This window comes from Branchiostoma belcheri, unplaced genomic scaffold (genome assembly GCF_001625305.1).
Source record: "Branchiostoma belcheri isolate BF01 breed outbred unplaced genomic scaffold, Haploidv18h27 scaffold62, whole genome shotgun sequence".
NCBI classification, from domain to species: domain Eukaryota; kingdom Metazoa; phylum Chordata; class Leptocardii; order Amphioxiformes; family Branchiostomatidae; genus Branchiostoma; species Branchiostoma belcheri.
In genome coordinates, this window is record NW_017804265.1 from 952,970 (window position 1) to 974,103 (window position 21,134).

Here is a 21,134-nt window from a genome sequence, read left to right on the forward strand (position 1 = left end):
AAGTGTGCTTTATGCTTTGGGGATCATTAGGACCGCAGCCGAACCATATTAACAACCAACTACTGTTTGGAGTCACAACAAAGCGCCATTTACCCAAGCATTACCCACCGCCGGGTGGTTAAATATCAACACAACAGTCGCGTTGCGACCGAACATTTCTCGACTTTACGAAGGCATTTGACTTTTGAAAAAAATCTTGTTTTGACTACGAAAATTCACTTTCTCAAAGAATTAAGTAACAAACTTTAAGTTTTAGGGTATAGAATGACATTTATGGGTGGTACAGTCTCTACTACTGTTTGGGGACACAACAAGAGAGGTTTGCGCAGACATTACAGGTTTGTTTGGTGGCTAAACATCTGCACAAAAGTCTCGCCGTGAGGGGGACAAGTCTGCCTTTCATGGGGTCTTCTGTTGGCAGTTATGCCACAGGGTGGATCAACATGGGCGCGATGACGTGTAGTCATAGCCTACACATCAGGCTCCACAGCAGACACTTTGACATTTTTCGTTTTTCTTTTCTTTTCTTTTACTTTCTTCATGACGTGCTCTCTGCACGGTCTTTTTTAAAACCTTTTTTTTACAATTTCTGACAGCATGGCAAGTATCAGTTACTTGATCAGCCTTCCAGAAAATGCAATAAATTTGGCACGTTCAAACGCCCACCGTGACGCCTGCTAAAGAGGCTACAACGTGACGTGTAGACGGGGGTATTGGCGTGGTGAGGACCGTGGCTGACGGCCTAGCAACGGAGGGTGTTTGTGAAATGTCGTAAGGGACTGATCATTTTAAGGCAGGGAAGGATCCAACGTTTTATTGCAGAAAAGAAAAGTTAAACACAGATTTAGCGTCAAATATTGCCACCTGCATTTCATGAATGACACTTGCAAAGTAGGTTTCGTTAAACTTACTTTGTAAAGAAACGACAGAAAATTAACCTTTTGTATCACCCTAATGTTTAATATTTACGCATACGCGCATCTACGTCAGTCATTTTTAAACTAAAAGTTTGTTCAATAAATATATACATGGTACTTAAATACATAATTTAAAAGCCGAACTGTGACCCAAGTACATAATTTAAAATACGGACACTAGTGACGCAAACACACGTTTCATAAATCAAAAATCAAACTTTTAAAAATTATTCTACATTTTTCTTTTTTTTAAATTGTGTTGTAGATATGACGATAGATCTATCATAAATCCTACCAGTAAGCTTGAATCACCCACGAAAGTGTATTGGCCTCTGTACCCCTCAAATATATAACGAACCTCCCCTCATTCTTCAGAATTGGTCATGGCCCAGTACATTATAGAGTTCTGCTAGACCAACTAATCCCACACGAGAGTTCCTCAAGTGTGTAGTGGAAGAACCTCTTCCTCCACTCAATGTGCTAAATCTTCTTTGCCATGGCAACGGCGTTGCCAAAAATCTCAGTCCTCGAGGACTCTCATTCACAAGTAGACCTCTCGGCGAGCGTCCCTCCCTTGCTAGCCCGTGGGTCAATCACCGAGGCCTGGAGGAAAGCTCTTCGGAACGACGGGCCACTTCTGCCCGAGGAGTGGCGGCTACCGCACGGTCCCCTTCCGGCCAGGCCCGACTACTCCAGAGTCTCCAGAGGACAGAGTTACCCTCAAGACCAACGTCGGATAGAAAGAGAGAGAAAACTACGCAAGGTAAAGCTCTAGATCTGTATCACCCGTTGTTTTTAGTTGCTATGTTTGCATAGTTACGGTCAAGACTGGAACCGTTACACTTATTATTAAAGAAAACTTTCACAGGGTAGATCTCGGTAAGGAATTGCAAACAACGTTATGTGAGAAACCTTCTCAGTAGATTACTAGCTTACACTGCGCTCTTAACTTTCATTAGAAGCAATTTGGGCTGGGAAACCTCTCTACTGGACTGGTTTAAACCTAAATCTATTTCAATGCCTTGCTTTGGTAGAGCAAAGTGGAAATAATGACATTTTTCACGGGTGTTATCCAATATGACGCGCCGGCATTCCGCTAATTTTCCTGGCTGTTTCTAGCTGTAACGATGTTTATTAAGCGAGCACTTGGTATGCTACAACATCGCTCAGTCAGTGGGAAACTTCATTAAAACGAACGCGTTTTTAACTCCATGTACCTCCAAAAATGCAGTTGTGGTAAAACACTCAGTAGAGAATTCAACTGCATTAAAAGGAGTTCCCTGGGGTTCCTAAAAATGCTGACGTTTTGAGACCCAGTTCAGAATTTAAAATTGTTAATTTTGACATTTTCAAGAGCAGTAGAAGACAAATATTTTTTTCTGTATATATGTAGCGCGTTGTAATGTATTTTGGGAGGGCCGTAGTTTTATTCATACCACTTGTCAACCCACCATGTGTGATAATTTCATTTTCGCTGTTTTCATTATGACAACTCCACTGCGAATACAAAATGCCACAAATATGCGCCTCTAATGTATTGGTCTGCAAAATTATTTCAACCGCAAACTTAGAACACAGCCAAAACTTATTTTCGTCTTTCCCTTCTGCAGTATTCAAGTTGAAGGCTAACTAACATGTTCACCACTACTGAGGAATTGTTTATGTTTCCAACAGGCCCACCAAATGGCTTGTTTAGAAACTTTTCATAATAAATATCCGCATTGGCACTTATGATCCATATACAATACCTGCGTGTCCAGACTATACAATAGACAGTGTTTGTAGACGGTTGCGTTGGGTATACAATCGGCAGATAATGCCAAAACGGCCATGGAAATTGATAGAATGAAACATTGACACTTTGTGTACCTTGGTCTACGAAATGGTAAAATTTTCAGTAACAGTTGAAATCTGTGGCACACATATACTTTCTACCAATGCTGGCAATGTATCTGCAAGGACAGTATAATGTCCTTGGTACTAGTATCTGTATCTACTAGATAGCACAACAAGGCAGTATGTCAACTCAAGTACTGCAAGTTTTGCTGTGCGGTCACGCTTATCATAGGTCGCTGTACGCCTTATCTTAATGTTGTAGAACTTTTAAGCCGACTGTGGTGCCAAAACCAACCAACTATAGGTACATATAGTTCAAAACAGTCTTTACAACAGATGGATTTTATACGATACATACAAGACGATCCCAAGAATAACCATATTTCTGCGGTTGTACGACGATAGTATCATGACGTGCACTGAAGTCCTCCTATCACCATATTCTTTTAGTCTCTACCAGACTAACTACGTTTACCAGGGGAGTTTGACCGCCTTGGTGTTTGACTGGCCGCGCAGTTCGGAGAGAAAGAAACAATCTTCCTCGACTCGGCCAGACTCCCATGGCGCCAATTTTACTCTCCTTTTTTGCCGAATTCTACCATCCATATTCCCGTAGAAAGGCCTAAAGAAGGCTACTATTCTTTCACACCTGTTACTATTATTTTGCATTCCTACACGGTTACAATATTTGTTTTGTATCATGACTCACCAGCTATGGACTAGTACCGACCCTAAGAGGTGAGGATCACGGGCCACCGACTTTCAATACATGCAGGGCGGCAGAAACAATTCAGGGAGAAACAATGTGGAAGTAGCAACAAAGAATATTACACGTAGGCTATCTCCAAACATATGTTTAGTGTTGGCATAATAGATTTAATACATTACAAGCAAGAAGGGCCAAAACCTCCAATCTAATTTGTGGCTAGCACGTACGAGGTTATCCTTACACCATTGAAAGTCAAGGTCATTTCTGAAAAAGGTTCAACGGCCTTGATCTCTCCTTGATACTCATTGACCTTGGACTTTCGCTATCTGCTTAAGACTTCTACACATTTCTAATTTTCTCAAGTTCTTGTTACAAAAGGTTGAATGCCATTTAATACCTAAAGTTCACTCTGCCGGTAGTATAAGCTTCAGTTTATAAGGAAGCAACTTCACTGGGGAAAATATAATGGCGTCCTATAACTCATTTTCATTTCTTTCTCCTCTCCCCATTTTCTGTCCCTTCTCCTTACCTCTCATAGGTACACTTAGAAAGAAAGATAATACTACTAGTAGACATAATTCTAATCTAACTTTCTATACATATGATAGAATGTTATCATAACAAGAACGCAGGCGACTTCTCTGATAGGCTTTTGTTATACCTGGTAAACACTTGCATTCGACCTCGTCCGCAATTTTGTCAAGTGCTCTTAACTTGCAAGTAGTGTGACAAGGAAAACAGTCCAGCACTTAGCCCGGAAAAATGACAGCCTAAGCCGCGGTCAAAGTCTGCTCGAACGTTTGCCTTGTCACATAGATCGTGCGATTTTTCTTGCTTGTTGTACGATTGTCGTATTGGATTCGTACGACAAATGATCCAAGACCGCGCCTTAGCCAAGGCAGTGCAGTTCCCTCTTTTGAGTGTACTTTTAGCTAATGATCCCGACTTGATATCGTTGCAATGTAAGATTCATGTAGCTGACCCGTATGAGAGGCCCTCTAGCGATAGTTCGGTGAACTGCAGAGCATTAGTTGGGATACGAGTCCAACTAGAGTGTTCAGTAGATTAATCGTTTAAGGTGAATTTATGACCTAGGATTACACTTCTGTTGTAAACATAGCACACGCTCATAAAAGTACCGTAATAACGTATGGTATCGGGTCTAAGGGGGTACTCAAACATGCTATAACTCATTCTTATCGAGATTTGTTGTGTACAAAGGTGCAGAAGAAGCTTCAGAAAGATCAAAATCTGCTGGAATGTTTAAAAGATGTTTACGTAAAGCACTAAATCTCTGCAAGCCTTAAGCACGTTTTTAGATTAAGACAGACGAATGTAGAGTCTAAAATACGTTATCGTAACGGCCATGTATAACACAAAATCATAGATTTACGTATACAATAACAACGGAGAAATTTGCAACTGGGGATTTTAGAAATGTTTTCAATGTTCATGAGATAATAAATGATTTCAAACAAGGTTGTAATAACTTTTATGAAAATTTATAATTTTTGTTCTTTATCTTGTTTTTAGGCATGGAGACTAAGTCGTCTTTCTGATTCCTACTCCGGGGCCCACCAGTGAGTATATTCATGTATAATTGTAAATATGCTGCAATCCACAGTAAAAAGAATTATTAGCATTTATTAAAAAGGAAAATTTATACCCCGGACGCAGCAAAGACGACATTATCAAAGGCTAGCATGACAAGATCTCTGAAGTAATTGCAAAACTCTAACATAATAAATAGCAGTAAATGTGCAACTGTTCCATATTCCCTTGCAGTACACCTTTAATTATAGTGCTACATCTGTGCAGTGATCCCACTAGCTAATAATAGCTCACCTCTTAACAGTTACGGTGTAGGGTTTCCTGACACAAAGATCACACGTTATCTGAAACCATAGTTGCATGCAACAGACATTTTCCTTAGCACCTATACTACTGTACACAATTGACCAATCCTATAGCCCCACCCAACTTCGTTAAAACGAAAAATGCCAAATAACAATATAAAACTGTAACTATTAAATGAACATCAGTCACTCTGTCATTGGTTGAAGCTCTGATTACCATGCTCTCATTGGCTGAACTGCCAATTGTGATGGACAGTGTTAAAGGGATACAGTTACAGAGAAAGTCGGCCAGTACTTATGTAGTCATGCGTCGATTGTTGCCCTTTGTATCGGGTTACATCGCAACGACACCTTGAAAAATACATCGTCTTTCGTATTAACTCTGCTCAATATACCATAGCACGTCACTTTGTTCAAACTCAGAAAGTTATCAAAACAATAAAAATGCTGAATGTACAGTATTCTTACCCATAACATTTTAAAGAGTACGCCTTTTCTTTTGATATGCTATATATCTATTCACGTTAAGAACCTATGTGACTACATCTGTTAAGGATATCGCTTAGCATTTGTTATATTTTGTTTGAAATTCAAACTGGACACTGTTGAATATATACTAGTACGTATGGGGGCCTGCATGCCCTTTTTCGTAAGGCGTAATCAGGCCTTTTAGTCTTCGTAATCCGTAGGCAGCCTCCCAAAAATCAACGTAATTCGTAATGGTTCATTAGCCGCAAAGCGTAAAGTCGTAATCAGCTCTGAGACTTTAACGTAATTCGTAATCGGCGGCGAAGGTTTTGCGTAATTCGTATGTCTGTTCAGGCTTTTTGGTACAGCTTTCGTCACTCCTGACGACCCCCGGACGGCGACAACACAAACCACACCGGTCTAGGGTTCGAGTCTCACAAAAGACTTACCGGGACGATTAAGTCCCAAATTAGGGCAGCTATTCTTCACATTGTAAAGCAGCCACGCGGCGTGCTATTGTAAGGCTTGCCAAAATGTTTTCTTTACGTTCTGCTCTTCTACGTACAGGAATCATTCCGAGTTGTATATCGATAATGGCGGAGTGTCTGGCTGGGTGTCACAACCGTTGAGGTTTGTTTGCTTGTTTGTTTGTTTGTTTGTTTATTTGTGTCGTCGCATAACGATTTAACCGCCTAGGACGTTAGCCATAACACACCAGTGTTGTACAGTAATTGCACTCAAGCTATGTAAGAAAGACCAGGCTGTCATGTCTGAACCACTCATACTGGGAATGACCCCTACACTTTTCTATAAGTGAAGTATACGTAGGTTTTTAAACGTTCTTAAGATGTGGCTCTCCTCAAACACGGGACCTCTAGCTGGCTCTACGTCCCATCTGAGAGGACACCCCTAACCAAAGATAGGTACTTATTTTCACCTGAGTCAAGTTTAAGGAAATAGATGAGGTATGCTAGGGATCGAACCCAGACCCTTTAGTTTCTAAGTCAACAACCCTAACCACAAGACGACCATCCGAGAGGACACCCCTATAGCTAACCTAAGATAGGTACTCATGTTCACCTGAGTCGAGTACTAGATGAAGTAATAGATGTAAATGCATTTGCCGATGGCACAACACTTGGGTCTGCCAGGGATTCGAACCCAGACCCTTTAGATTTGGTTTAAGTCAACTACCCTAACCACAAGACGACCTTGCCGCCTCCCAGGTTCGTGCCCATTGTCGGGTTCTCCCCGTTTAATGTCCGGTCCGTGTGCGGGACTGAGGTGCGGGATCACGTCCACAACCCGCGGGGCCTGTGTCACGGCTGCGTCAGGCTGATATGCGACCCAAGGTACGGTAATTGTTAAGCTTTTTTCCTGTCCAGTTCCGTTGTAATACCTTGTCTTTGTCTTGCCTTTTGCAATTAGCCTCTACCAGGCACCGCGAATCGCTGGAAAAATAGTAGAAATTGGTCGAAATAAAGGAATAATATACCAGGAGAGGTAGCTGGCCAGAAAAGATCCAATTCACGACCCATTTGTATATTCTCTGGCCGGCTACCTCCCCTGGTATATTATTCCTTTATTTCGGCCAATTTCTACTATTTTTCCAGCGATTCGCGGTGCCTGGTAGCGGCTATTTTGCAATAGTCACAGGCTAGTTGCCCTAACTATATGTATGCATGTCCAATGATCAAACCAATAAATGAATGAAAAAAATAAAAGGTCCAAAAATATCTCCAAATAGACTCCGAAATTTTGTTCTTCAATTCTTTAAATATGCATTATGTAAAACTAGGACAATATAGAAAGTGGATACTTAAGACTTCCCAGACATTTCTTGACGTAGTAAATTCAATCAAACCTATATATCTCATAATGCTACCTCAAGCGAAAGCAAGCTGATTCGACTTGTTTGCAAGACTTACGGTATCCAAGTCAACCCTTTCTAAAGACTAAACAAACCTATGCAGCCATGGGTAAAATCCCTCTTTTCTTCAAGAATTAAATACCCTTACAAAGAAAACGTTAATAATATTTTTATCTACTTGATAAAACAGTCCAAAATATACACATTCAAAGAGTCATGTCCATTTCTCCAGTATATGATATCACATCGATTAAACGACTTGTGCGATTTCTCTTTTCGGTCTAAAGCAATGAATATTTTATGTCGCGGAAAATAGAGTATTATACGATTTGACTCATAATGAAACATACCGGAAAGCGCCTTTCAATATCTGTTATGTACAAGCTGAATGAGTTATATATATCCGGCAAGTTGTTGAATTGATAGTGTCTGTGTGAGAAACCAAGGCACGCAATGTTAATACAAGACAATGAGAACTTGGCAACCACTTGGGTCTACTCTAAAAGTAGCCTTTGTTGGAAGTGTATTGAAATAAGGCGACTGTACAAAAAGAGCATCGTTGCTATTCAATTTAAAAGGTAGGACATGAATATTCAGGATTAGGACGCATATTGTATACTTCTTGTCCCAACAATATATACATATATCGTTTTGTAACCATTGCTACGCAGGCTATTCTAAGACTATATTGTGCAAGGCAGTTTTAGATACTAGTACTTAAATTTGTGCTAAAGCAATTTTACCCTTGGGACATTTCAACGTACTCTGTTAGTGTATATATATGACGCATTTTAAAATCATACCTAGTTATTATGCTTATATGAATTTGTTATGTTTAAATATTATAACTCCATCCTGTATCTAATGTATATTGCACATTTGGAACGGTTTTAGCTACCTAGCGGCTGAGCATCCTGAGCGAGTCGGGGGAGGCTATCTGTACGGGGAGGAGCGGGGTAGGAAGTGGGCGCTGGGCGGGACCTGGTGGAAGGGACGCCCGACCACACACCCGACATCACCCGCTGATGACTGGGACACCACCGGGCAGATGAAGCTCCGCAATAGGTCTGATCGTAATGGTGAGTGCAACGGAACGGGTATTGCAATGAATTCTACCTCACAGCCTATAAACAACAATCTTTCTTTGCACAAAAAAGTATAAAGTGACTTTCGTAGAACTATAATCATGCCATGCAAACTAAAATGGATACAAATGAATTAAGTAAGCCTACATAATATACAAGCATAGAACAACATGTTGAGTTTGACATGTCACGAATACTACTTGCTCTAATTGAGTAGAAGGGTGTCTGTAACGCTACATTCTTTGAGATATTTACCTATTTGTACAGTCAAGTACGAGTTATCTCCTATAGATTTTATGGAATTCATCTGTTGGATGGAATGTATCAAATTCTGGTTGGCAAGTGGAAACAATATACATGTTACGTCACAGTCTAAATGTAGATACAAACAGGTATCACCATGCGGGGGGGGGGGTCCAAAATGGCGCCAAATTTAAGATGACCAGCGTTTGACAGTATCCAAAAACAGAACATTGGAACAAAAAATTCCCAAGTGTGACAGGAAAATTAGAACGCGTTAACTTCCTAGACTTACCGGGATATGATCTCTCAAGGGATTATCTTCCGTACTTTTTCACCTGGCAACTTGCACACGAATAGGACACGTTTATAATCACTATGTTACAGACAAAACACCCTTAACTTTCCTCAGAAATGTCGTACATAAAAACAAAACTCTACCATTTCCCGTTCCCAGCCTCCTCTCTGCCGCGCCTGCCGGGTTACAACAGCGCGGGAAAATCTGCAGACGACAGTAATACTAAAACGCTGAAGACCAAGGGAACGAGACCGACTCGTGACCAGGGTTCCCGAGGCTCGGCCGTGTCTCTACCCAAAGTCGGTTCGCCGGCGCTATCGCGGGCTCGGAGCTGCAGTATTGGCAGCAAAGACCCGGACGGTAGGAAACTTTGTTCCAGCTTTTTTGTGCTTTCCTAGTGTCCTAGTTTCGAGTGAAGTGACAGAACCAAGCGGTCGGAGAGGATCTAAGATCATAGTCTTTTCCGTAACAAAACACCTGAATATTGTACCACCATTGTACGACTGTGCTAAGAATGCCTACGTTTGCAATCGTAAGGCGATTGTACGACGAAGGTTACGACGAAAGTGATTGGGCCCTTACCGATAGCATTATGTGGTCCTCTACGACAAACAGTATGGAGAACTTTATATGCGATTTTTCCTACACGACACACCACAAATCCATGACTTACCATCACAGAATTCCCTATAATTATGTTAGTCAATTTTCGTCAAACATGGAGTCTGGTACGAAGTAACAACCACTTTCCGGCGGCAGTACCAACAAAAGCCACCAGGGGCCCAAAATCTAATCATTTCTATGTCTCATCAATACCTATCCACCTACCAAGTTCATGACAATATGTATAAAGCTTCTTGAGTAACGTTTGATTGAGAGTCGGGTGGGATCCCGGAGAGGGGGGAAGCGGTTAGCGAAGGAAAGGAGCAGAACTTTTCCCGTAAATTATGGTGTAATCATACATTGATTTTCCGTACAGCTATAGATCTGGAAAGCGTGAACCTACCCCGGATAGGCGGGCTGAATTCCGGATCCGAACAGACTCCGCCGGCAAAGCTGGACGCTGGCGACGACTCCGACTTGGACTCGGACCGGATGGACCTCCGCTCTCTGAACGAAGGTAGGTGGGCGTTCTGGGGGCCATGCCTCAGTTCCTGTAAGTTCGGAACAAATCGCAAGAAGGCGTAACTTTCCAAGAAAATATACCTGATAAATGTATGATATGAAACCATTGTATATGGTCATGAGAAGTTACATTCATGGCATAGCACGTCGCCCCCTTTTTTAAGCTGGAAAGATGACACGAAACATCAAGTTCAAATGTAATGCAACCTTATAATTCTTTTTTTATCATTTTTTCTTCAGATGTTGCCGATGCTGAGACTAGGCTGTCCGGACAGGTTTCCGGCAAACTACAGGCTATTGATGAGGTAAAGGTCCTTTTGGTTTCCTCAGAATTACTTCAACAATCTCGTAATTTCTCTCCAGACTCCTGACACTGTATTCCTAAGATTATATAGGAAGAATTTCTTCGTAGAAAGGAGCCACTTAAATCATCCAAATGGGAAAGCTAGAATGTCGCTCATTCTTGTATTGTGGGAGTGGGCAAAATGGCCTTGTATTTGTAGAACATTGGTGGTTGTAACTTGAAATATTGGAGTAAGCATTTCAAGTTATCATCCACCCCAACAAATGCGGTTCAGCACCAAGGACAACACCTATGCAGAGGTAGCATTCATCAATATACGGGCGTATTCACCAGTACATACACAGATATTTTGATACATGCAAGTTGTGCGTTTGTGTTTTTCTTATGACAGGATATTGAGGGTATGGCAAGCAAGATGAGACCGGGCTCTGCGGATTCTGGACTGGGAAGCACGCTTTCGGGAGGTAAGAAATACAACAACAACAACAAAACACGCAACACCTCTGCTCACAAGACTTTGAAAAATCTCGAAATTTCTCGCGAGAACTCAAAATCTCGAGAGCTATGGCGAGACTCTTTCCGAGATTTGAGGAGAGGACTATACCATTACACGTATGGGGAAGGCAATCGTATACGCCAGTTATTGCAGACCTACTACATACAGGGACGTTGCGAGAGCGGTACATGTAGTTAGCCGAGTCAACAGCGGGAAGAAGAAAGTGTGAGAACTGAAGATTGTTCTCTCGCTTTATGTATTTCTGAATGTCTTATGATTTGATATTATGATCTAAATGTTTTTTTGTTGTTTTGGTCAGGAACCTCCTCAGATGATTCCAGCTATGCCCAGTCCCGGAAGAGGGCAGAGATAGTACGGAAACAGGGGAAACACGTCCGCTGGAAACGCAACCCTGTACAGGTGGAGTTCCTGGTAGAGGTGAGGGCAAACGTTACTAAATGTGCAGCACTGTATTAAACAGTACCTCGTGGTTATTTGCATAGTCATCCATTCATTGGTTTCTGCATGCTTTAAGATCTGTGTAATTATATTGCATAGCACTTAGTAACGTTAACATGGTATGGACTATGGACTAATGAATACCGTCACCCACAATGGCTGCTTTGTCGTCTTTAGAAAATTGAAATTTACCACCATTAGATTATCATCATCATCTTCAGATACTCAAATATTTATATATCCATATACAAGCTTTTCAACAGAAACAAATGTCATGAATTATAATATATTGGAAATTTTACGTCAAGTAGGATTACTGTAGGAACTTGAATTACAGCCTATATACAGTCTATATGGCCCCATTGGAATCTGGTGATTATCTTTTTCAATTGAGATTGAGCTAGTATAAATTCTAATGTTATTAAATATATCTTTGCCTCAAAAGCCCACACTAGAGGAGACCTCCCCCGTCCCATCATCCCCAGCGCTGTCCGGATCCGGATCAGACATGACGTCACCTACTCCGGATCCGGAGTGGACGGAGGATGCCCGATCAGTGGAACTCCCTCCCCTACCAAGCCTTCCGGATTTAGAGTACGGGGAAGAAGATGCTAAGAAGGAGCATTCCGACACAGACTTCGAGAAAAAGGTAAGCACTTCACTGGAAATTCGTAAAATATCTTCTTCATATAGTTATACAAGTACGAATACCTCTGATAAATTATACAATTTTATATCGGAAAAATTGCACTTTATAGCTTTATTCTAGTAAACTTTCATGAAGAAGACTAAACTACATTGAAAATGGTAATAAAAATCCACTGCTTATTTTCCGTACGTCTATTCATAGCCTGGCCTTACTATAATATAATAGCCGTATAAATGCGTTAATTGAATGCCCTGCCATGCCTTGATGAAATGTTTGATTGATAAGACGTATAGTATTGTAAGCTTTTAATCCTCCCCAGTCTACGGCAAATGTCATGCGTTTACTCTGCCGATTTAGACAATATCTATTTTGTAAAAGATACGAAGTTTAAAAGAAAACAATGAAACATCATTTGTTCTTATAAGGTTATGTCTTTGAACTGCAAATTTAAATCCAGAAGAACTGATACAAACCGTGAGAATCGAAAAAATATAGCAAAAATATAGATTTTGGATGATGCATCACTGTCATATCAATCTTACATATTAATATGATATTATGAATGAATGAATGAATGAATGAATGAATGAATGAAACTTTATTTTCGTGTCGTGCGCATACCACGCCCAGCCCGTGTGGGCTTATACGACACCGTTTGAGAATAAATAATACATAAACAACAGAGAAACAGAGGTACAGAATCCAAACAAAATGTGAACACAAATAAAGTTAGGCTATATACAATTAAGCAGAACAGAGTGAACTCATAACAGATCATAAATGCAAATAAACAAATCTGTACATAAACTTGATAAAGAACCAAGATTTCACAAAATAAATACAAGTACATAAGGTAAATCAAATATAAATAAGAGAAAACAAATGTGTAGAAGTAACAAAAGGTGAGAACTGTTGATGTGTTATGAATACAGGTATTTACGTATGTGCACACAATTAAGATGTATGTATTTATGATTGATGAATCAATATCATGATTGCTTTTTCAGCATGACGTCACTGAGGGTGTCCGTTCAGCCAAGACAGCCATCAAACGGAAACCCAAACCGAAACCGAAAACTTGGAGGGACCTGATCAAGTATGGTGACATCTAGATTTCAGCACACTTTATACTATATAATCTAAATTTAAGCATAAAGTGGCTTCAGAATTTAAAGTAAAGGTTGATACCTTTTAATTACCTACATGAAAGTTAGATTTCAGCACCCTGACAAATTAAGCAAAAAAAAGGGACTTAGAATCTAAGTGACAGTACGATATTTAGCGGGGGGAGGGCCGGTCGCCTGGGGGGGGGGTCTAGGAAAAAATGGGCCGGGGGGAGGGTCTAGGGAAAAAAATCGGACATGGGGGGAGGGTCTAGGAAAAATTAAAAGTCTCAACCTCCTTTATCTACATATAATCTATATCTCCGCGCCCTTTACAATAAAAACGGATCTAGAATCAAATGTAAATGTTCATGCACTCTTTATAGGACATCATGTTGCATGTAGTAATATGTACTAACGTTATAGCATACTTAAAGATATCAATATCAATCTAAATCTTTTAACAGGAGCACTTTCTTCAAGACTTTACCACTGTTTCTCACTCTAAACACCATTTCTACCCAGGCCTGTACACAGCGTGCCTGCTACCAGAAGTAGAAGCGCAAACGGTCACGTAGATGACGTCATTGATGACGCACTTCCGGACGATGACCCCTTAGACTACCTTGCAAAGTACTGTATAGTTAGGTAAGCCTCAAGTACTTTTTCCTAATGCTAGTATTAAAAGCATTTTAAGAAAACATGCCAGTTGTTGGAAATGATAAACTTTCAAATTTTAGTGCCTGCCCAACAGATTTGGCTACATATTTACCTCAGGTAAAAAGATTACCTATGTTGTATAGAGAAAGTTAACGCTACATAGAAAAACTAATCTAAAAATTCATCTTGGTTTGCTTTTGTTCCAGACCGAACCGCTTACCGACATACGAGGCCATCTTCACCTGGTTCGCAAAAGAACCGGAAGAAGAGGAAGAGGTAAATTTGTTACGTTTATCGTTCCTGACTACCCTTAAAAGGACTTAGCGGAAAAGATTTCTTTCTTTGTTGTCAATTTTTCGTCGGATTTTCAGTTCAACACATGAGTTGACGTCCTTTGGGACACTGGTTCCTTATTTGTTAAGACTTTCTGAGGAACTGAACTCTCTTCAACTTGAATTTCGTTAACCAGGTGAACAAAGGGAGAACAGCCTTCAACCAGAGTAAAAAACTGAAAAAGTCAAGTAAAAAGTCAGCTTCGTCCTCAAGTTTACGTAGCGACAAAGACAGCGGCGATGACGAGAAGAAAATGGAACCGAAAGAGATGTTTAATGTAAGTATATATTTCCTTTTTGCGCTAAAAATCACCATCATACTATATTATTAATCGATATACTAATCCATGCTATTCATGAAAGAGGCTCTAAGCATCTAGAGGAAAAGTTAGCCACAGTCATGCACGTACACAGTCATCGAAAAATAAGATTTTCAATCCACAATCTAAGCGACCTTTATCTAGCCGGCGTTTCGGTAACTCAGAAGCTATCTTCACCAGGCATAAATGGACTGTACTACTACTACTAATTAACGCATGGTGGCGTTGCTGCATGAGTCATGTGCCAACTGATTATGCCGTAAATTTCTTAAAAAGCTGTGTGGTTGAGGTACGTTTTGTACAAGAGATGATGAACATATATATGTATCTGATCACCAATCCTACCCAACAGGACACGCCTCAGGACTACAAAGAGAAGGTGGCGAGTAAGATAGCGTTCCTACAGGGGAAACAGGACGACTTACGGGGGGAACTACATCAACTTAGAGGTACGGACACATATTTGCATCACCAGAGGAAAAAACAACATTTTACCTATTGGTTATGTATTTTTGTTGATATTCAGCAGGGGCATTAGCTCATCATGATTTTATAGTTCACGTTTTATTCATTAGTCATGTTTATTACATTCATTTTTTGAAATGCCAAGAAATTTGCAAGTTGACTTCTAATCAGATCTCGAGAGCACCAAGTTTTTTTTGGGTTCGACCATTCCTACTTAAGTCATTTTCTGTAACACTATAACGTTATTCGTTCTAAACGCTTGGTTCAATGTGTTCACCTTTTCCCCAGAAAACTTGGTACGGTCCATAGCCGAAGAAGCGCGCAGACCTGGAGCTCTCTCTGGCGTCAAGACGAAGAAAGGGAAGAAGGGGAAGAAGAAGAGTAAGAAAAGCAAGTCTAAGAAGAGCGGAGCCTCAGCGGCCGGCAGTGCGGTCAGTAAAAACACACAACTCAGGAAGATGAGCGACAAGGAGCTACTAGAGTCTCTTACTAAACAGGAGAAAGAAAGCGTGAGTTTTGTTGTATGCTGTGTAATGCACTGTAATTTTTTTTATTTATTTTTCTCGGTTATTCAAAGTTTCAGTTAGCAAGGCTAGCTTATGCTAAGGATACAACCTTGTCAATTTGGCACAGGTAATAAAATAATGAAAGTTTACTCATGCCCGAGGTCTCGATGCAGAGACATATATAGAGCATGATAAAATACTTACAGTAAAATGGCTATGAATAATGCTACCAACGCTACTTTTGACATAGTTGTTCATAAACTCCATCATTGCCCTCCCAGTTGGAGTCACTGATTCAAGTAAAGAGAGTAAGAGCCGAAATAACGTCACGAGAGGACAGGATTAAGAAAATGGAAGCGAGAATAAAACACCTTCAAGGTATGTGAGCGTTAGAATTAAAAGTTGCTTAAGTAAATAATTCTTTTTCTATTCGTAAGAGGGCGAAAAGATAAACTTCACAGTTATGAATTGTAACTGATAACTTATACCTGATCAAAATATCCATTATTCCATAAAAGTGGGCACACATATCATGCAATGTTGTATAACGAGATACCTGAATGATAATAGTTATTTGGCGCTTATGTTACTACTCTTATTTCCAGACGAGATTCGGCGGGCAGACTGGAAGCTAACGAAGCAGAGACAGACAGACCTGAGACAGTACACCCAGTCACCAGGCTTCCGCCGCGCTCAGAGCTCACGGTACCGGACTATGCACCCGGAAATAGTGAGCAGAAACCTTTTTTATTTGATTTGATTTGATTTGATTTATTTTACTGTATACACAGATATACAGTCGGCCAGGACTGTCCAAGTAGCCAGAAATAGTGAGCAGGATTTTTTTTAAATATGGCAGTTACGCATTCATGCTTTCAAAGAGTATTATCATAGCCACTACGCTCACTCGGTGGTTTATTCGGTGGTTATCGCACAGGACCAGGGATTATCTCACCATTATATACACCTCGGGGCGGGGAACTAACTTTAATAGTAGCCATCTACGGGCCCGCCATAAGTGTTAAAGGCTCTGTAAAGTTATAAAGCTTTAAAGTTGTGAATTTTTACATTTTCAGTTGATAAATATAATACACACTTTCAATTGTACGTAAAAGTTTAGAAGGAACCATCATAACACATGCCCCATGATTATTTAGGACGTAGAGTTGGACGTTGAAGACCTGAAAGACGCCTTGTTGCAAGTCAACAGTCATCTTTCCACTAAAGAACTGGATTTTATCAGTCAAGTAAGTACAAACGGCATCAAAACATGCACAATGCAGCTATACGAGCGATCGCCATGACGTCACGGTCAGTGAGCGGTGTGCAAAAAGCGGGTGATTCGCCTATCGATAATTTGCATATGTTTTCAAATAATTTGCATGTATATAATGTACACAAAATCGCTATCGCTCGTATTTTACTCATTTAATATTTGCATTTAGAAAATTCAAGAAGCTCAATACCTTTCTATTTGTACATCCCGAAGATTGAAGTATTTAGAGGATAAGCGTTAATGGCCAGTCTACAAACCACTACTATCTTTCAGTACAAGTGTGTGTGTGTTCTGGGGAGGGGGTCATTTAGGTAACATTTTTGGTAACAATACATCTATTAAAACAACCGCGTAACAGCTATATAGCTACACAAACCTACACACCTACAATCTTGTTCCTAGTCCCTTGACTTTACTGAATGTATGTTTGCCATTCTAGCTGTGCCACGATACGGGAATAGAATACAGAACATTAGTCACACTAACCTGGACATGTCGTCACCAAGTCGTTCCCGGAGCTCTTCTTCCCACGAGACTCGTTCCCATGCCATTCACTGTCATGTTGGCAACTCTGATAAGAATACCACCTACCGAAATAAACTGCATTTTAGACCTTAGTAGAACTAGTTAGTAGTTAGACATCTGTTACAGTTTAGTTAGCGAATTCTGCAGAGTTTTCGTCTCCTATAATCATGATTATGTTGAAATGATACACCTGCAGGTACTGGATATTCCCGGTAGGCGGCGCCTCAATCTCAAACTGTTCAGCGCCGTCGCTGCACTGTCGGAGAGAATCACTGAAGTGGAGTAAGAATGATTTTTAAAATTCAAAACCCTGCAAATATATGACCGTTTAATTTGTTGTCTTCTTTTACATTTTTGTCTTCTTTTACATGCATGCTACAAGTGTGGAAAAACATGAAAAGTATCAGAAGCTGTACCTTGCAATCAGTAAGATTTGTGAAAAAAAAATCCGAGCCCCTCTTACTCATACTAGAATAGTGTACGTACCTTCCACTAAGTCTCCACTTACATGCACCTAGTTCTCCATGCATATGACAATGTTGTGTTTTATTTTTATCCCAGACCTTTCGTGAAGAAGCTGATTGACAAGATGGATTTTGAGGCCCTGGCAGTGAAGATGGAAAGATGCAAGGTACGTACACTGAGTAGTTATCGAAAGCTCGGTATAAAAACTACGTTTTTCCCCATTATTTCCCAATTATTCACAATTACATTGGTTATATTCTAGATAGTATCTAGAATGTAACCAATGTAAATTTGAAGTAGATATGATATAGGGCTTTTTACTTCTTGATTTTGAGACTGTATAAACAGTAAAAAAAACGTTATGATGTATTGAGTCATTTACCTTGATAATCTGGATTTTGTCTTCTGAATCTCTGTTTGACTTTTTTCATCACCAGGAGATGTTCCGGCTGCTGTCAGACCAGTATAACGACACGCCGCCCGGCACGGTCAAGACGCATGCGCTGGGCGTGGAAATGGCGGCCGGGGGCCTGAGAAACGAACACATCAAACGGGTGGGTACATGTAGCTATAGCCTAGCCACAAGTTCAAGAGGTGTTCAGAACCCAGTAAGTTTGCATTGCCCATTCACAGTGTAGTTGGCCCCAGCAACATACTTTCATCAATCCCACCGCTGCCACCATGTTTAAAGAGTTTTGGCTGTGTGCTTTGGGATTGTTCAGAATAAAAGTAACAAAAGGGTAAAAAAAGTCTGCCAATTTCCTACTAAATGCCATTTCATGTGTGTCTTTGTAAGCTATGAAATATTGAACACTTTGGGTAACGGATGGGGGCAAGCCAAATTATTATGATCATAATTTACGTGATTAGTTAAAAGGTCTTTGTGTGCTCTATCATAATTTGTGACAATGAAGAAATATTGTGACAGATGTTTCTTTCATATACTTTAAACGTTTCCAATACTAGGAACCAAGAACACACAAAATTGGAAATGACCACTACATACACAGCACTTCTGCTCAGTTTTGTATGTCTTTTTTTTTTTGTCTTACTCGTTCGTATTACGCGCTATATATGTATACATAACAAGAAACGTACTGTGTTAGTGGCAAACCTCAAAGTTTTAAATATATTTTTGTCCCTTTTACTCAGGTTCTGTGCAAGTTGGACCGGGAGGGAACCGGTCTGGTGGATTTCCTGACTTATCTCATCTACATACCGCTGTTTATAGAGATCCACGAGCGGATAGTGGACGATCCGTTAGCCTCGGACCGGTTTAGATAGCGACTTTGGAAACCTGCAATCTTCAGAGGTCGCTGTCAAATATAGTTATTGGACAACTGCACTTCTAAGCAATATCGCATGAGATACTTTAACTGGATGGAATACAGGCAATACACGAAAGCTTCAGCCACGTCCATGTAAATATTGTCATGAAAAACGTGTCTATTAAATATGGTCTTGTGCAATTAATGTTGAGGTACGTATTGTCATATGCATCAACGATGATATGTACATATAAGAGTCGATCATTCATGAGTGCAACAGACAGCAAATGAACATTAGAGCCATGTTATGTGCATGTCCTGTCTTTAAATCTAAAGACGAACAAAATACGTATACCTAATAGAAAAATTGATAAAAAATTGATATTGTACATAACTCTGTGACACTATTCATTGTCTTCAATATTACCCTTGGTGTATCAAAACACTCCGTGAAAAATAAACTTATTTTTGTCCTTTCAACTTTTTACTCATAAGAAAGATCCTTCGTTGCTACTTGAGTTGTATTTATTAATCTTATATGTAAACTTTTTTTTTATTCATTTAAACAACAAAGTACAAGACATGGTACAAGACACAGAGGTGGAAACTCTAGCTGAAGCTAATATTAATCACACCACTGACATAGAATACAAAATACAGGTATGACAATGACAAAACAACAAATGAGTGTTCGTATATACAAGAGTAAACTTGGGTCGACGGACCCGAAGTTTACATTATTTTACCCATGGTCATCTCAGCTTGAGGCGTGTCTATTTACTGACGCTATAGCAACCCTGGGACCGTACCTTCTGGTGTTGTTTGCCTTAGACAGATAACCTATTAACATCGAACATTGCGCGGTATTTCTAAAGCTAGCTCATTTCTACGTCACTGAGTTGACATATGTACACACAGATAAACTGTTTATCTAATTTACGTCATGTTTAAAGCTAACATTGAGACAGAGGACCATATTGGAGCTACTTGTACTTCTTTTTGTCACATCCAACCATGCAGTACAGCTATCTCCTTGGGCTGGCCACCACTTTGGTAAGGACCCGGTCACATATTAATATTCATCGTACGATTGTCGTACGATCACATAATAACGATATTAAGATAGTCGTGCATATGTCGCAAAGCATTCAGCTGCATGTATCTTGTGACTAAAACAAAGGCTGTCATAGATCCTTGCTATGTTTACCGAAGGAAAACATGTTGTTTTGTACTGTTTCCTCTTCTTCTTCTTTTCCAAACCAAAAGTCAATGACCTGAACCAAACCGTCCGTTTGTATGTTTGTTTGTTTGTCTATGATGTAGGTTGTTGTATGGCTATCCACCGGAGTTACAGACGCGGCTATTGGACAATGGCCTCTGAACGGTAAGATACACTCACGGTCAAAATCACCTCTAGAACGTCTAAAAAGTGTCACTATATCTGAAGCAAAGATTTCAACTAAAGAACTGGTGTGTTGTGCCACCTGGCGGTTTGGTCCAGCAGTATAATCTTGAACTAAAGAACTGAACCTGAGAAGCGCATATTGCAGATGAATGCAGAATTAATCGTATCCTCTAAAATCGCAATATTTTTATCATCTAACTGACGTAATAGACAGGAATTTATACAATTCACTTCTGTTCCGCTAGGGTACCAGCAACCTGACGGACATTGAACCTTGTTTTACAGGCGGCCCATGCCCCTATGACGAAAGCGACGTCGACATTTGCGGACTCGGGTGTTGGTGTGAGAACGACTACTCTTACTGCTCATCACCGTACGTACATGTAGATTTTAAGGACCTTGCAGACAGAATGACATTAAAGTGTTTCTTGGTTGAACACATTTAGCATTAAAGGGCATATAGAATTATGTTATTCCCTCAAAATATACGTATATAT

General features: G+C 40.2%; 2 protein-coding genes across 2 annotated transcripts in view; both read left to right on the plus strand.

The window, feature by feature from the left end:
- The first annotated feature begins 11,322 nt into the window (after positions 1-11,322).
- On the plus strand, positions 11,323-19,248 carry LOC109483038. The gene is made up of 16 exons (XM_019785994.1): positions 11,323-11,347; positions 11,524-11,642; positions 12,109-12,312; positions 13,320-13,408; positions 13,941-14,063; positions 14,282-14,351; positions 14,545-14,685; positions 15,080-15,176; positions 15,481-15,701; positions 15,980-16,076; positions 16,304-16,428; positions 16,856-16,945; positions 17,696-17,781; positions 18,061-18,130; positions 18,402-18,518; positions 19,117-19,248. Exons 1-16 carry the CDS (start codon positions 11,323-11,325, stop codon positions 19,246-19,248), a joined length of 1,806 nt encoding a protein of 601 aa, XP_019641553.1.
- A 942-nt stretch (positions 19,249-20,190) lies between these two features.
- LOC109483115 overlaps positions 20,191-21,134 on the plus strand; it is a 1,750-nt gene continuing 806 nt past the window's right edge. The window contains exons 1-3 of the mRNA XM_019786107.1: positions 20,191-20,285; positions 20,556-20,616; positions 20,923-21,010. Coding sequence (XP_019641666.1) covers positions 20,247-20,285; positions 20,556-20,616; positions 20,923-21,010 — 188 coding nt within the window. The 5' untranslated portion in view covers positions 20,191-20,246. The remainder of the gene's footprint in view (positions 20,286-20,555; positions 20,617-20,922; positions 21,011-21,134) is intronic.

What these genes read in the sequence shown, in the direction of transcription:
- LOC109483038 (XM_019785994.1), top strand. Translation starts at nt 11,323, where the DNA reads ATGGGGAAGGCAATCGTATACGCCA. An exon ending in GGACTATGCACCCGGAAATA is followed by an intron (nt 16,429 to 16,855) that starts GTGAGCAGAAAC and finishes ATGATTATTTAG; the next exon opens with GACGTAGAGTTGGACGTTGA. An exon ending in GAAACGAACACATCAAACGG is followed by an intron (nt 18,519 to 19,116) that starts GTGGGTACATGT and finishes CCTTTTACTCAG; the next exon opens with GTTCTGTGCAAGTTGGACCG.